This window comes from Mesoplodon bidens, assembly GCF_964165515.1.
Source record: "Mesoplodon bidens genome assembly, chromosome: 1".
Lineage (NCBI taxonomy): Eukaryota > Metazoa > Chordata > Mammalia > Artiodactyla > Ziphiidae > Mesoplodon > Mesoplodon bidens.
In genome coordinates this window covers 28,611,032-28,626,710 of record NC_138176.1, presented here as the reverse complement: position 1 = coordinate 28,626,710, position 15,679 = coordinate 28,611,032, and the positions used below count along the sequence as shown (strand labels likewise).

The 15,679-nt window shown below is 56.3% G+C and overlaps 1 protein-coding gene across 1 annotated transcript; it reads left to right on the top strand.

Moving 5' to 3' along the window:
- Positions 1-4,877: 4,877 nt before the first annotated feature.
- Positions 4,878-10,073, top strand: TLX1 (T cell leukemia homeobox 1; the record flags this gene model as incomplete). The annotated part of the gene is made up of 3 exons (XM_081242565.1): positions 4,878-5,445; positions 7,474-7,675; positions 9,851-10,073. The coding sequence occupies 3 exons, from the start codon at positions 4,878-4,880 to the stop codon at positions 10,071-10,073; spliced, it is 993 nt and encodes a 330-aa protein (XP_081098691.1).
- Positions 10,074-15,679: the final 5,606 nt, after the last annotated feature.

The following is a 15,679-nucleotide window of genomic DNA, read 5'->3' as shown; positions in this document are numbered from 1 at the left end:
GAGGTCAGGGGGCAGAGCCCAGGAATCCTCACGCTTTTGTCTCATCTTCCTGGGCAGAGATGGGGCTGAGAGAGTAACCCTGGCCCCTCAGCAGCTATCCCAGTGGGAAACAAAGGCTGAGGTTAAAGTGGACTCAAAACCTCCAGCTGTGGGGAGGCCAGCACCTCAGAACTAGATTGGGATAAAAGTTGACTCATAAGCAAGAGAGGTGAGTGGAAAGCAGTGTAAAGATCAGGCGGGCGGGCCGCTGTGGGGGCAGGGGAAAGTTAGGACATCCCTGGGTTGCTGGGGTTTGGTGAGAAGAGCACCCTGACAGTCTTAGTGGGCCGCTAGGCGGCTGTGACCTCTGCCACCCTAGGCTGGGCCAGCAAGGGCGAGGTCTCCTCCCAGGTACTCTGGACAACTAGTGCCAGACCTGAGGAGGTGAGTGAGGCAGATGCCCAAAGGGTTGGAACAGGCAGGGTTGGAAAGTCATAGGGGCTGGAAAGGTCCATCTGGAGGAAGAAGAAAGGAGGAAGAAGAGTGTGAGGAACACTCACGGGGTTTCCAGCATGGGCCAGAGAGTGGCAAAGAGAAGTTGTTCTGAGGGTTACCTAGAAAGACAGGGTTTTAATTGCAGCAGGCAGAACTGTGGTTAGACTCAAGTGTGACTTCTTGACTAACAGGAGCAAGGCAGCTGGGACCCAGCCTCAAAGGAAGCTGAAGCACCCCTCCCCATCATTTTCAGCCTTATACAGAGAAAATAGTTCAGATTTGGGGGTTCCCCAAAAATCTTCTTCTGTCTGTGGGATTTCGGGGAAGTTTGTTCATCTCACCAAGTCTTAGTTTTTGTTTCCTTTTTTTTTAAAAAAAAAAATAGACTTCCCTGGTGGTGCAGTGGTTAAGAATCCGCCTGCCAATTCAGGGGACACAGGTTCAAGCCCTGGTCTGGGAAGATCCCACGTGCCGCGAAGCAACTAAGCCCATGCACCACAACTATTGAGCCCGCATGCCTAGAGCCCATGCTCCGCAACAAGAGAAGCCACCGCAATGAGAACCCCGCGCACCGCAGCGAAGAGTAGCCCCTGCTTGCTGCAACTAGAAAAAGTCTGTGTGCAGCAATAAAGACCCAACGCAGCCAATAAATAAATAAATAAATAAATTTATTTTTAAAAAGAACTTCAAAAAAATTAAAAAATTAAAATAAAAATTAAAAAATGATATATAATTCATGTACCATAATATTCAGCCCTTTAAATCATACAATTCAGTGGTTTTTTAGTATATTCACAAAGTTGTGCAACCATCACCACTATCTAATTCTAGAATATTTACATCACTACAAAAAGATCTACAAACAGTAAATGCTGGAGAGGGTGTGGAGAAAAGGGAACCCTTTTGCACTGTTGGTGGGAATGTAAATTGATATAGCCACTATGGAGAACAGTATGGAGGTTCCTTAAAAAACTAAAACTAGAACTACCATATGATCCAGCAATCCCACTACTGGGCAATTGCCCTGAGAAAACTAGAATTCAAAAGGACACATGTACCTCGATATTCATTGCAGCACTATTTACAATAGCCAGGACATGGAAACAAGCTAAATGTCCAATGAGAGATGAATGGATAAAGAAGATGTGGTACATATATACAATGGAATAGTACCCAGCCATAAAAAGGAACGAAATTGGGTCATTTGTAGAGATGTGGATGGACCTAGAGTCTGTCATACAGAGTGAAGTAAGCCAGAAAGAGAAAAACAAATATCATATATTAATGCATATATGTGGAATCTAGAAAAATGGTACAGATGAACCTATTTGTAGGGAAGGAATAGAGACGTAGACATAGAGAACAGACATGTGGATGTGGGGGGAAGGGGAGGGTGGGACAAACTGGGAGATCAGGTTTGACATAAATATACTACCATGTGTAAAACAGATAGCTAGTGGGAACCTGCTGTATAGCACAGGGAGCTCAGCTCAGTGCTCTGTGACAAACTAGATGGGTGAGATGGGTGGGATGGGTGGGGTGGGGGGGTGGGAGGGAGGTCCAAGAGGGAGGGGATATAGGTATACATATAGCTGATTCACTTCATTGTACACCAGAAACTAACACAATATTGTAAAGCAATTTTACTCCAATTAAAAAAAAAAAGAAAGAAACTTTGTGTGCTTTTGCAGCCAATTCCTACTCCCCCCACCCCACTCCCAGCTCCTGGCAACCACTAATCTACTTTTTGCTTCTATGGATTAACCTATTCTGGATGGTTCATATAAATGGAATCATACAACATGTGGCCTTTTTGTGCCTGGCTTCTTTCACTTAACATGATGTTTTCTAGGATTTTCCGTATTGTAGCAGGATTTACTTTTTATTCCTTTTTATGGTTGAATAACATTCCATTGTATGGATATACCACATTTTATTTATCCATTCATCAGATAATGGACAGCTGAGTTGTTTCCACTTTTTGGCCATTATGAATAATACTGCTATGAACATTCATTCTGTTTTCTTAATTATTTAAAAATGAGGATGTTTCTATTAACTTCACAGGACTGTTGTGAGTCTTAAATGAGATCGGTGTGGTGCCTGGCACACGGTAGTTTCTCAGTAAAACATTTATGTTTATCTCTGCTTTAGTTCCCTCAAGATAAGAGGCAAGAAAGAGACTCATTCAGGCTCAAACAACTTCCAAAAACAATTCTGGAACGTCCTGTGTAGAAGTATAGTACCCTCCGGATTGGGTGGATGGAGAGGAGAGAACTGGCGAGGGAGTAGAGTTCTCACTCATGTTTCTGCTTAGTGTTTACAAACAACCACCAACTTCATGTCTGGCTTTGTCTTGAGTGGGCCTTTGTCCACCTGCCTGGAGCCCAGGCAAGGTTTTTCCCATAGAGACGTGCCTCCAACCAGCAGCCAGGCTTCCAGGCCAACCCATAAAAGCAAGTTGAATCCAGCTCCTCCATCTTGATCAAGTCACTTAGCCTTGTTGAAATGTGGTTTCCTTGAATCCAGAAAACGGGAATAATACTCATCTTGACGAGCTGGTGTAGTAGAGTTTATAGTGTTTTCTGTAACGCTTACCACCATCTGGCTTATTGTATTTGCTTCTTTGTTTCTTGTATTCCATTCTGTGGAATGTAAACTCCATGAGGACAGGAACTTTGTATTGTTCACCGGTGTTTTCCCAGTGCCAAGAACAGTGACTGACACATAGTAGGCACTCAATAAAATATTTGTTGAATAAGGAGGTTCTTTCATTCATTATTTACCCAAGATGAGTATATTTTGTGGGCTGTATTCCACAGGGAGGAACAGAGACGAGTAAGCCATTCCCTGCCTCCAAGGAGATCTCTTCAGGTTAAAGTAACAGACATGGCCAAAGCAAATAGATTGCAATGAGATGTGTTAAGTAGAATGTGAGCCTCCACATTCTAGCATCTTGTCTGATAGAGACAGTCCCTCCCTGAAGTCCTGTTGAATCTGAAATAGACCAGAAATAGATCCCAAGTGATTCAACCTGTGCCCTTACCAGGGCTTGGCTCCTGGGAGGGAGCAGACCTTTCTCTACTAGAGAGGAGGAAGAGGGGAAGCAGAAAAAGGGAGTTTCCTTCTTCTCTCCTGGGCTCTAAGCCAGTCAGCCACAGGCAAAACTTTGAAAAGGCCTAAATTTGTCCTAGATGTACTTCCCTGATCTTGGTCCCACCATACCCAGCCCTCACTGTTTTAAGCCCCTAGGCCTCCCTTCCAAGATTCCAAAAGTAAGAAAATAACTCCTTCCCCTCACTATAATCCAAAGGTTTCTTGCTTGGAATAGCCAGCCCTGGGCTAGTTGGTAGGCAAAAGCAATCTGATTGAATTCATTCACATACTGTGGGAACTGTTTCTTGAGGCTTCTATTTAAATGGAAAGGGGGTGTCTTGATGCCTGGGCACCCCAACAGCAGGTCCCAAACCAACTCCCTTGACTTGTGCCTGTCTTTCAGGAAGTCTTCCCTCCCTCATTTTCTCTAAACTGGCAGAGCTGGGGTTGTTGCTGACTTTTTCAACAACATATAGCCAGTTGTTCATAGGCCTGTGTTTTAAAAGACAAGCCTGAACTCACCTTCCTGCCTCAGGGGCCTGGGCTCCATACCGGGGGAGTAGACAGTCTTCTACTTTCTAACAAGCCGGACTGCAAGTTTGGAGTAAATCCTCTGGTTGACAGACAGGTGCTTCCCAGCTGAGCCCTTGAGGTGATTCTCCAGTAGCGCTGGGATGCCCCTTCCCCAGAGGCCTGGTGGGCTGGCCCCTTTGGCCCAATTCTAAGCAAGCGGGCGGCTCCTGCCAGGCTGGGAAGAGGACTCTGACCTCCACCTCCTTGGGGCCATCTGTCTATGGGTCTCTGGGAATGCCGGCCTCCTATTCTTTTTCTTTCTCCTCTTAAGCCTCTGGTTGGCCTCTTCTCTCTCTTCTTGAACTACTTCTCTGAGCCTCTGCTCAGTCCCTCCGTCTCCGGCTCCTACATCTGTCTCGGCTCCAGGCCTCCCTCTCCCGTTCTCCGCCCCTCCCCCGCGCTGTCATTCACCCCGCTCCTCTCCGCGCACAGCCAATGGAGAGACCCGGCCGAAACGGCGAGGCTCGCTCGCACCGGGCTTTTTCACCCGGTGATTGATGTCCCAGAGTCAACAGCTAGCGAGCAGCCGGAGAGGGGAAGAATACGGCGCCCCCTCTCTCCTTCCCCTCCCCCCTACTTTAGCCCCTCTGCGCACTTCGCCTCCAAGTCTCGGCGCAGCCAGGAGCCGCCGCCGCCTCCGCGCCTCCGCGCCGCTGCGCGCTGCCCCCGAGCCAAGCACAGCGAGTGCCACCGCCCAGGCCCCCCCCCACCGCAGGGCCGGGTCGGGGGCCAGCATGGAGCACCTGGGTCCGCACCATCTCCACCCGGGCCATGCGGAGCCCATCAGCTTTGGCATCGACCAGATCCTCAACAGCCCGGACCAGGGCAGCTGCATGGGGCCCTCCTCTCGCCTCCAGGACGGAGAATACGGCCTTGGCTGTTTGGTTGGAGGCGCCTACCCTTACGGCGGCGGGGGCCCCGCGGCCGGGGCGGGGGCCGGGGTCGCGGGGGCCTATGGCGCTGGAGGCCCGAGCGGCCCCGGTGGCCCGGCGGGCGGCGGCGGCGGCGGCGCCTGCAGCATGGGCCCGCTGGCCGGCTCCTACAACGTGAACATGGCCTTGGCGGGCGGCCCCGGTCCCGGCGGCGGCGGCGGCGGCGGGGCGGGGGCGCTGAGCGCTGCGGGGGTGATACGAGTGCCCGCGCACAGGCCGCTAGCTGGAGCGGTGGCCCACCCTCAACCTCTGGCTACCGGTTTGCCCACCGTGCCCTCCGTGCCTGCCGTGCCGGGCGTCAACAACCTTACCGGTCTCACCTTTCCCTGGATGGAGAGTAACCGCAGATACACAAAAGACAGGTTCACAGGTGAGTCCGGCCCGCGCGCGCCCCGCCTGGCCGCGGTCCCGGCTCTCCTCTACCCCCTCGCTCCTGCCCCGTGGCTCCCCGCAGCCCACTCTGTGCGCCAGGTCTCCCAGCTCCTCTTGGTGCCTCCCCCAAGTTCAGCCGCCCGCCACCTCTCTAAGCTCGCGGAATCGACTTGCTGGAAGAGTTCTCCCAGCCTGGGCCCCTCTCCGTCTCTCCCACAGGACCCCTGCTCTGAGAAGCTCTCCCTGATCCCCTCTCGGAGTCCCTGGGCCCGGTCAGGCGGAGGGAAGGGGGATGTAGCTTCGGGACTACTACCTTCCGCCGGCATTTGGGGCTCGGGCATCTCGGAGAAAGGGGCGCGATGTGAACAAACTGTTTCTTCCGTCCCGGCAGACGTTCTCTGGCCGAGGTGGCGAGCCCCTGAATCAGACGCAAGGAAAACAGGTTCTCTCTCACACACACACACACACACACACACACACACACTTCGCGCTCCGTGGTCCAGTGCCCCGTCGCGCTGCCGAACCCGGTAGAGGCTCCGAGCCGGAGTAAAGCAACAGAGCTGGCGGGCCCTTCTTCCCGGACTGCAGGCTCCGTCCGGGTCAGTGGCAGCGCGAGGCTGAGCCGCCCGCTTCATTTTCGTTCTGTCGCGGCTCGGCGTCCTCCCCTCTGGGCCCAGCCTTGTTTCCTCCGGCGTGAATAATGCACCGGCCAGGCCCGTGATCGATCGGCAGCCGAAAGAACTCCTGGGACGATTACGCACTCGGCGGCTTTCGCCTGCCGCCCTCTCAGCTGCCTGCTCCGCGCCTTCCTCCGCTTGCCTCGGCTCCCTCCGCTCCCGCTTCCGCTCACGGCACTCGGTTCTCGCTCCTGCGCGGGCCCCTTTCTCCGGCCTCGCTTCCCGCCGCCCTTAGCGTTCCCTGGATCCGAGACTACGATCCTCCCGCCGGACCAGGCCCCCAAGCCCGCTGGGAGGCAGCCACGAGTTGAGCCTGAGTTCCTGGCCGGGCCTTAGAGGAAGCAGGAGGCATAGGCGGCTGCCGACCGACCACGACGTGGGGCTCCCATGGGGCTCGGGCTCCACGGCCCAATGGTGGAAGGGGAATAGGCAGTTAAGAGCTAGACCCTGGGCTAAGCCCCTGTTCCAGCTTTGGAACCTTGGCCCAGACCCTGGGTCTGTGGCAAAGTGGGGTGGAGGGAGGTAGAAGAGCCATTCCACTCTGGGTCTCCAGAAGGGGCCCCAGTGCCCCAACCCAAGTCCTCTCAGGCCTGGGGAGGCAGGGCCTAGTGCCCCATCCCACTCCCCCCACCCAGGCAAGGCTGGTCTTAAAAGACTCTGATGGAACACCCTCTCCCCCACCCCCCCAGCCTGGAACCCACTGGGCCTGGGTCTCTGGCGAAAAGGTACTCCACGTAGCCTACCTAGGGGAGCCACAGCCTGCTGTAAGCTCGCTTCAGGCCTAAAGAAGGTTCTGAGGGAGTATATGGCTGTCACCTTATGCATCTGCCTTTGTGCCTGTGCTTGTCTGGGTGTATAGATCTATAATTTGCCCCTGTTGTATGTGATGTATCTGTGTATGTTGCTGTGTGATGGAGGCCTCAGGTCAGGACCCAGCATTCAGAGCCTTGACCAAGGATAGCCTCTTACCGTTGGGCAGCTTCTCTGGGGCTGGAGACCTGAGGCTATGGGGGGGGGGACTGCGACCTTTAGCTCGCCTCAGACGTGCCCCTCAAGGAGACTGCGGCTGTGTCTGATGGGCACGTGGGAGCTCAGGGCTAGGGAGGCCTCCGTGGTGGCAGCAGCGGCGTCGGCCTGGCGGGCGGGCTGGGGCCATTTCACGCTGCGGGCTTGGAGCTGAGGGCTGACGGGAGGACCACAGCCCTTCTCCTTGGGTCTAGCCGCTGCGCTCGCTGACTCGCGGGGTGTCGGGCCTGGGACGCCTCCTGACGCTCTGCCGCTTGCCTCTGCCATCTGTCTGTCTCTCGCTCCAGTGGCCCTCTCACCCTTCACTGTAACACGCCGTATAGGTCACCCCTATCAGAATCGGACGCCCCCCAAGAAGAAGAAGCCGCGCACGTCCTTCACGCGCCTGCAGATCTGCGAACTGGAGAAGCGCTTCCACCGCCAGAAGTACCTGGCCTCGGCCGAGCGCGCCGCCCTGGCCAAGGCGCTCAAAATGACCGACGCGCAAGTCAAAACCTGGTTCCAGAACCGGCGGACAAAGTGGAGGTAAGCGCGCTGGGCGGGCGCGGCCGTGGGTGGCGCAGCCTCCGGCCCCGGGCCTCTCTGGGGGCGTTCATACTCCCATGCTCGCCACTTTCCTATGGCTCTGGTTCGGAGGAGCGCGCTGCTCTGCTAGGCTCGCGGGGAGCGGAAAGCCACCGTGGCCGATGACGGGACGGGGTCGGAGAGACCCAGCTGTTTTTCTTTCTGGCTTTCTGGCCCGGGGACGCACACTCAGTGCGGGTGTAGACGCGGCTGGTCTCCGCCGCTGCTTGGGGAAACGTCCGGGTTTGAGCGCAGTCTACGCAGTCCAGGCTTCCGAGATCAGTGAGTCCTGAGGGACTTTTTGTTTGCACAGACTTACGCGTACAGAGATGCCTCGTCTATCCCGGAGACCGGAGGCAGCATGGCAGGCACCCTGTTTCTGCGCCCCAGCCGGGGCTCCCGCTAGAGCATCTGAGACCCCATACCGTGGGCCTGGGCCCTGCTGACTCCCTCCTCCCCAGACGCCTGGCCTGGGCGCAGCGGTTCCCCTACCCGGGAAGGGGAAAATCAATCTGCGCCGGCTGCGGCGGGGTTTTCGAGGGTCCTACTGAAAGGGGGATCAATCAGGAGCAGATGGGTGTATGTGTGTGAGTGAGAAAGAGAGAAACATTTTCTCTTCTCCCGTCACACACCCACAGCTACACTCATTTCTCCCCCCAGACAGGCACTTTCTCCGGTTGCACCCTGCACCGTCCCGCACACCTGGCTCGCATACTCGGTTCCACACAAGCCGGGAGTTTCTTGCTAGCTCAGGCCTCAGTGGGGAGAGCAAGAGAGTCTGGGCGAAGTCCCCGGAGCCTGGCCGGGAGGGCCTGGGTCCGGAGGAAGGAATTGGAGTTTCGTTTTCTGAATGAAAGCTAGGAATCTGCCGCCGTGGCCACAAAGGAAGCCACTGCCCCGCGAGTCTGCTGCTCCCCCCACATTCCTGCTGCTGGGGAAGGGGTAGGAGACGTTGCTCCAGACCTCTGGGAAGCTAAGGAGGGAGCAAGGGCTGGGGGGGAGGGGTGTGGACGTACTTGCGTTTCCAAGGCCCACCGGGGCTGCAGCCTAGGGGAGGGGAGGGAGTCGGGCAAGCCCTTGGGCTCGGGGCACAGAGAAAAATAGAGAGTAGCAGACAGAGAGAAACTGATACACAAGGGGGGACAGCGGCAAAAACAAATACCCCACCCAGGGAGAAAAGGAAAAAACAGCCTGAAGAAGTCTTATGTACAATAAAGGAAAGCCATAGATGACTAAAACCTTCATTTTCGTTTCAAACAAATTCCCTGAAATTCTGAGAGAAGGAAGAGGGTGGGGTGAGAGAAAACAAGAGGGAAAAAAGACACAAAGTCTAAAGGAAGAGACATAGTTTGAAATGCGGGGAAGAAGGGGAAGACGAGAGACAGAAAGACACAGAGAGAAAAGGCTAGAAGGGGCGGCGAGGAGGCCGGCGTCCGCCGCTGAGAGAGGCCCTCGCCGGCTTCGCGCGGCTTCATCGATCGCCTACAAATTGCTTCTGGAGGCCCCGGGGACTCCCATTAGGTCTGTCCACCTTAGAGACAGACGTTTGATCTCAGTTGACAGGGTGGAGGGGAGGCATTAAATGGAATAAGTGAGTCATCGCCTCCCTGGACCGCCTCGGAGGAAGCCGGCCGGTCCGGCGGGAATCCCGGCAGGGCACAGGGCTCGGCGCAGGAGGTCAGAAGACTGGGAGAGTTTCGCAGAGGGAAGGGGGAGAAGAGAGGTCTGTCAGGGCACCTCATATCCACTGGCCCTTGCCTCTGCCCTGGACTGGTGGGGAGGTGCGGCCCCTCAGGCTTGGGAAGGCTCCTGGTCTTCCTGGGGTCTGGGGAGAGGCGAAATGCCATCCTAGCCCTGGCTGAGCCTTCCAGGCTGGTGAGGGTGTGGGCCCTGCCTGGAGCCGGGGAGCCCCAGCTGCTTGGGCCTAGCGGATTTCCCCACAGCTCCCCCAGGATACCCCCCAAATCTACTTTTGGGGCTTTCAGTCTTTGTGGAGTCAGGACCCTCAAGATAAGGGAATGCATTCAAGGGGCCCAAGCGGAAACTGGGGGCCGCAAAGGGGAGCAGTGCTCGCTCGTTCAGGCTGTCTCCCGGGAGCGCACCCGAAGCGTCGGTAACGGCTTGTCCCCGGTGCAGGCGGCAGACCGCGGAGGAGCGTGAGGCCGAGAGGCAGCAGGCGAACCGCATCCTCCTGCAGCTGCAGCAAGAGGCCTTCCAGAAGAGCCTGGCGCAGCCGCTGCCCGCCGACCCGCTCTGCGTGCACAACTCCTCCCTCTTCGCCCTGCAGAACCTGCAGCCGTGGTCTGATGACTCGACCAAGATCACCAGCGTCACGTCCGTGGCGTCGGCCTGCGAGTGAGCCTGCCTGCTCCGCCCCGTGAGACCCGGGCCCAGCCAAGGGTCGCGAGGCCTGAGAGCCGCGACTCTCGCCGCCCTCCTGCCGAAGACTGCACGCAGCAGGGGAACGCCGTGCCCCTCCGCACCGGCCCGAGCTCTCGCGCCGACGCTGTTCTCTTTTTGGTGGAAAAGAAGAGAAGACCGCGCAAGAAAGGGACGCGCGGCCACCTCCCAGATGCCTATGCGGTCCCGCGCCTGCTGGAACTGTTCGGAGTCCTCCGTTTGTGTCTCTTTTATTTTATTCTGATTTTTAACGTGGGACTGAGAGAGGCAGGAAAGGTGGAGGAAGAAGAGCTTCTGGGAACCCTAGAGGACAGCATGAGCTGTCATTTGAACTTGCCCTGGGGAGAGCACTCTGTTTTCCACTCCGCATCATACACGGACACCCACAGGCCCTCCCAGAGGTGATTTCACTGTCCCTCCTGGTGTCACCCCACAGTCACACACAGGGGACCTATGGCAGAGTGTTATGCACACACAGGGCCATAGCCTTCACACCCTTGACCCTTACTATCAGGGGTGACCCAGATTCATTCTGAACAGCATGGCACTTCTCACAAACACCAGGCCACGGTCACACTGTGACATATCGTCACACACACAGCAGCCACAACAGCCTCACTTGGCCTGCCAGACCCCCATCACATAGCCTAGCCACACCCAGGTACACACAGGCAGGTTTCCACACAAACTCAGCCTATTTCTCCAGATCCTGTTCATAGGGGGCGTTTAAGTTATGCACTTATAAGGTGTTTTCTGTGTAACCTTTTTATAAAGTGCTTGTGTAATTTATGTGAAAAAATAATAAAACCCTCCGGATCCGGAGTCAAGGCTGCCTGCTCCTTGCTGAGCCCAGCACCTTGCAGCTACTTGGGTTTGGTGTGAGCTGGTACAGCCAGGGCAGCCCCTGGTATCTAAATTTGAGGGACATTTGGGGGCCAGGACCTACAGGCTCTGGAGAGAGGAAAGAAGGAGGGGAAGAAATGGAGAGAAGGCAGTGCTGAGGAAAGTTGGGAGAGCCAGTGCTAGAGATTTGTCTTTGGGTGTGAGAGTTATGCGTGTGCATTGTGTGTTTGTGATGGGTGTGGGCAATCAGGATTTCACTGATAATGTTTGTAAGTGTTAATTGTGTTATTTTGTTTGCAGTTGTGTGTGCTTATTCTGCTTAAGTTGCAAATCGAAACTACCATTATACATACGAACTTGTAGTGGTGTCTGTGTGACCATGTATGAATGTGGCTTTTTGGATAGTTGTGTAATCACCCACCAGTGTCTGTGATTGTGAACGAATCATGTGGTAATGTTTGTGAAAGTACATGTTAGTTTCTCATTGTGAATCTATTCTTGTGTTAAATGTGTGAATGTTTGTGACTGAGTATCATCTATAATTGTATAAATGCAATCATGTGTGAGATGTGTTTTACTGTATATATTTGTGTGGGACCATATATAATTGGGGCAATGAATTAATGGGGAGTGTGGATCATTGTGGGTGACTGTCCCTGCAGGTGAGTGTGTGTGGTGGTGTGTGAGTGGGTGTAATTGTGTACTGTTGGTGTACATGGTGGTGGGGGTCTAAGGTGGGGTGTGCAGATACATTGTGGGGGTATCAGCATCGGCTTGGAGTTTGGGGGTTCCAGGCTGTTACCCAGCAAGCTGCAGAGACTGGCGCATGCTGTCAGTAATCGGGTCAGGATCCTCTGTGGTGCTCAAAACAAGATTTCCCAGCTTCCAGCACTAGCCTGGCCTAGGAGGGGATCTGAAAAACAGATTTCCCAGGGACCTTCAGGGAGGCCCCAGACCACTTTAGCAGGGACAGCAGCCACTGTACACAACCCTCCCCATAACATTTAGTCCCCTGCCTACTAGACTAATCTCAGGATGCACAAAACTGACTTGAGCCTGCTTTTCTGGAAGAAGCTAGGTGGTGAAGGCTTTCGGGAACATGCCATCCTTGTATAGTAGGGTGGGGGCATAGGGGGCTCTTTCTTTGGGATGGGAGAGTGAGAGAACTTTGTGGCTAAAACTGGAAGCGAGTGGGGTGTGGGGCTTGTTCGTGTATGCAGAGCTGTGTGCGCCCACACTGGGGTTGAGTGGAGGAGAGTTATGGAAACTATTAGAGGCCTCATCCTCCCCAGACTGCCATCCTGGATCTGCCATATGATATGCGGACAAAGCACAGCAACCTCCAACCCAAGCAGGTCCAAGGGGAAATTTGGCTGAGTGGGCAAAGGGCAGTGTTTGTCCACCTCTCATCTGTGGCCCCCTTGGAGTAGGATCTGGGCAGAAGAGGATTCTGGGTCCAAAGGACTTCCGGGGTGGAGGGGCTACCCCACCCCCAGGCCCACCCGGTGACCAGGCCAGGCCCTGACGGCGTGTTGGTCGTGGGGAGAAAGTTCTGGCCTCAACGTCAAGTCTGCAGCGGGTCTCCCGCCGGCAGTGGCTGCCGCACCCAGTACCGGGCCAAGCGAAATCCGGAAATGGCCTTCTGGAACCGCAGAATTCGGCTCCTTCTGCCTGGGCAGGTCTGGCTGTTCTTCCCCTCCCGCCGCCGGGATTGGAGCTGCCCAGCCCGAACCTTCTTCGTTCGGTGAGGTATCTCTCCTTCATGTGCGTCTTTAAGAGGCACCTTCAGTGCCTACCCGTTGCCGTATTCCAGAGTTGCCGACCCCAGAGGAGTTTGAGGTCTTCCTCCCACCTCCCAATCCCTGGGACCCCTCAAGAGGCTTGGCGCCCGAAGGCTCCTGGATATTTTCTGGCCACAGACTGTCCAGCTGAGGAGCTGAGGCAGGAATGGGGAGTGGCTGCCCGCCCACTCAACCCCCAAATCGGCTCCGAAGCCCGACTCTTCACCACCACCCCTTCGCCCCTCCTCTTGCAAGACAAACGCAAGCAAAATTAGGCAGAACACACTTCCTCCCCAAATACCTCCTACCTGCCCCGATCTTCACAAACAGCTGGGGTCACACTCAAAACGGCGCGGGCCTAGGCCCCTCAGCCCCGCTGCTCTCGGACCCTGTCCAGCTTGTCGGGGACTCGCGGGGGATTGGGCTTCCGCACGCCAGGATCCCGGGCGCCCATCGCGGGAGGCCACCTGACTCCCTGTCCCCACTCGTGGCTCCCGTGCGCCTGCTCCCGGCACTCGCTGGCGGCCCGGGTCGCACACTCTCCCGGGGCCCCTCCCAAGCGCCCGGGCCCCGGGGCGAGGCGTCGCAGGGAGTGGGGGCAGACTGTCCGGGGCACTGGGGCCCTCGGCGTTGAGGGACGGCGCGCGACTCCCCACTCTCCGCCGGAAATTCGTTGGGGTGGAATCTCGCCGAATCCCGCGTCGGCCGAGGGCCGCGGCTAGGACAGGCCGGGAGGGCGGCGGGGCCCGCACACCCCGTCCCGAGGAGACGCAGGCTGCAAGGGAGTGGGCTGCCAGGGTCACAGTCAGGGCCAACTACCCGCAGCAGAAAGCTCACAACTCCGGGTCTGCCACCGCCCCTGCCGGAAATGGTCGGTCTCCGTTCAAAAATAGAAGAGGAACAAATTACCGAATAATGGTGTGTGGGGGTGCGGAAGAAAAGAGGAGTTAACGAACCTGCCTTTCTGCCCACTTCCTTCCTTGGCTTGAGTGAGATGATTGCACCGACCAAATTCCCCGGTGAGTGAGGCCCCCATCACCCGCTCAGACCTGGCGCAGCCCAGAGCGGTGGCTGACAGAGTGGTGGCCTTCAGGGGCCCAGAAACCCATGCAGGGCTGGGGTCCTAGCAGTCCCCGTACTGTGCCGCGTGGCACACAGAGAATCTGGTTCAACCTGCTAACTATAATAGCGGCTTTGTGTGGCCGGATCTGTGCCTGGGGGCTATGTGGGCACGGCCTGAGCACTGCCTGGTAAAGCCCCCACTGTGGTGGCAAGTGTGGGGTTTGCCCTGGGCCCAGGACTCAGATAGACATCCTGTGTGTGGCGAGACTGACTTGCAGATGGGCAGGTTTGTTCCAGGTGTATGAGACAATTAAGCAGGGACCTCCAGGCTGCACAGAATTGGAGCAGCTGGGATTCAGAGGCCATGCTGGAAGGCGGAGTGGGTGGAGCTGTGGCCCCAGAGCTGCCCCGAGGGCCCCTAAGGCCAGATGCTGGAAGAAACCCACCCCCACTCCTGCTCTGTTCCTCCTGCTCTGCTCACACACCCCGCTCCCCCCCCCACTTCTCACTCTCTCCTCGCAGACCCTGCTCCTAAGCAGCTTCTCACTCTCCTAGGCCTTCCTGATCAGCTCAGGGTTTGGTGCCTGGCAGCCAAGTCACTGCCTGGGCAACTAAGAGAGCTGCCCGCGATTTTCTGCATGGCTCGAACCCACTGCCCTCTGTCGGCCCAGGAAGGCCCCTAGAATCACCCACCTGCACTCACACCTAGATTCCTTATCCTGAGGAGTCCGATAGGAACAGGCTGAGCGATTGCGAGGGCTGGAGCCAGTTTGGATTTTCCAAGGAGCTCAGAGCGGACTCGGAAGATGTTGCGTGAGATTGGGGGTATGTGTGTGTGTGGGGGGGGGCGGCAGTGGTGAATGGAGGAAGCGATGAGTACCCGTGTTGTGTTGAGGGATGGGTGCAAATTCATATCGTCTCACGCACGGCCTGCATCTCTGTGGACAACCTCACATACCTCCTCCAAATGTACAATGACTGAGGTGTGCGATGTTAAACAAGGCGAGCTACAGGTGTGCCATTCGAAGCACACAGTCTCCACTTCTGGGTCCGCAGTTACCCCCAAAGCTCCCATGGGTGGTTACCACGCGGCCACCCTGCCAAGGGCTCTCCTCCTCTCCTTCTCCCGTCTCTCCTCCCCCAGCTTGGGAGGAGAGACTGCCGGCCGGCGTGGGGGTGGAGATTGCTGAGGCCTGCGCTTTGGGCGACGAGACCCCATGGACTGAGGCTGGGCTTGGGGGCAGCAGGCCGCTCTGGGTTCCGGCCGAGGACCCTAGCAAAGCCCAGAAAACCCAGCGGCCGCCGCTGCCTCCCTAAAGCCCTTGGCAATCCGGCCTCCTGGTGTGTGCGAGAAGATGGGGGGACGGGGGGGGGTGCGAGGCCCCCACTGCTCTGGGCCGCTCTAGGGGAGGTTTGATAGGAGCTGCTCCTGCCACCTCACGTTTTCCGCCCTGTGGTCCCAGAGCCCACGTATCTTCGGTTCCTGCGGGAGGAGTCACAAGTCCCCAAATCCGAAGGCCCAAAAGCGGGAGCCGGTTCTGGGGCTTCACCGCAGAAACGCAGGACAAGTGAGTTCCGGGCGCCCTCTAGGGGCCGCGCGGGGAGAGGCGCCTCGAGCCGAGGCCCTGGGAGCTTGAGGCCTGAGGGACCCTGGAGACCTCAGGGGCGGCTGCTACCAGCCCCGGTGGAAAATAATAACGATAATAACATTAAAAAGCAACATTATTGAGCACATGCTGTGTTCCAGGCACTGCACTAGTTTTTAAAGGTATTAATACATTCCTAACAGCCACCGTATGATGTAGGTGGTATTTTCATCCCACTTTATAGACAAGGAAAATTGAAGTCCAGAGAGGTTAAGCAACTTGCTTGAGAGCAC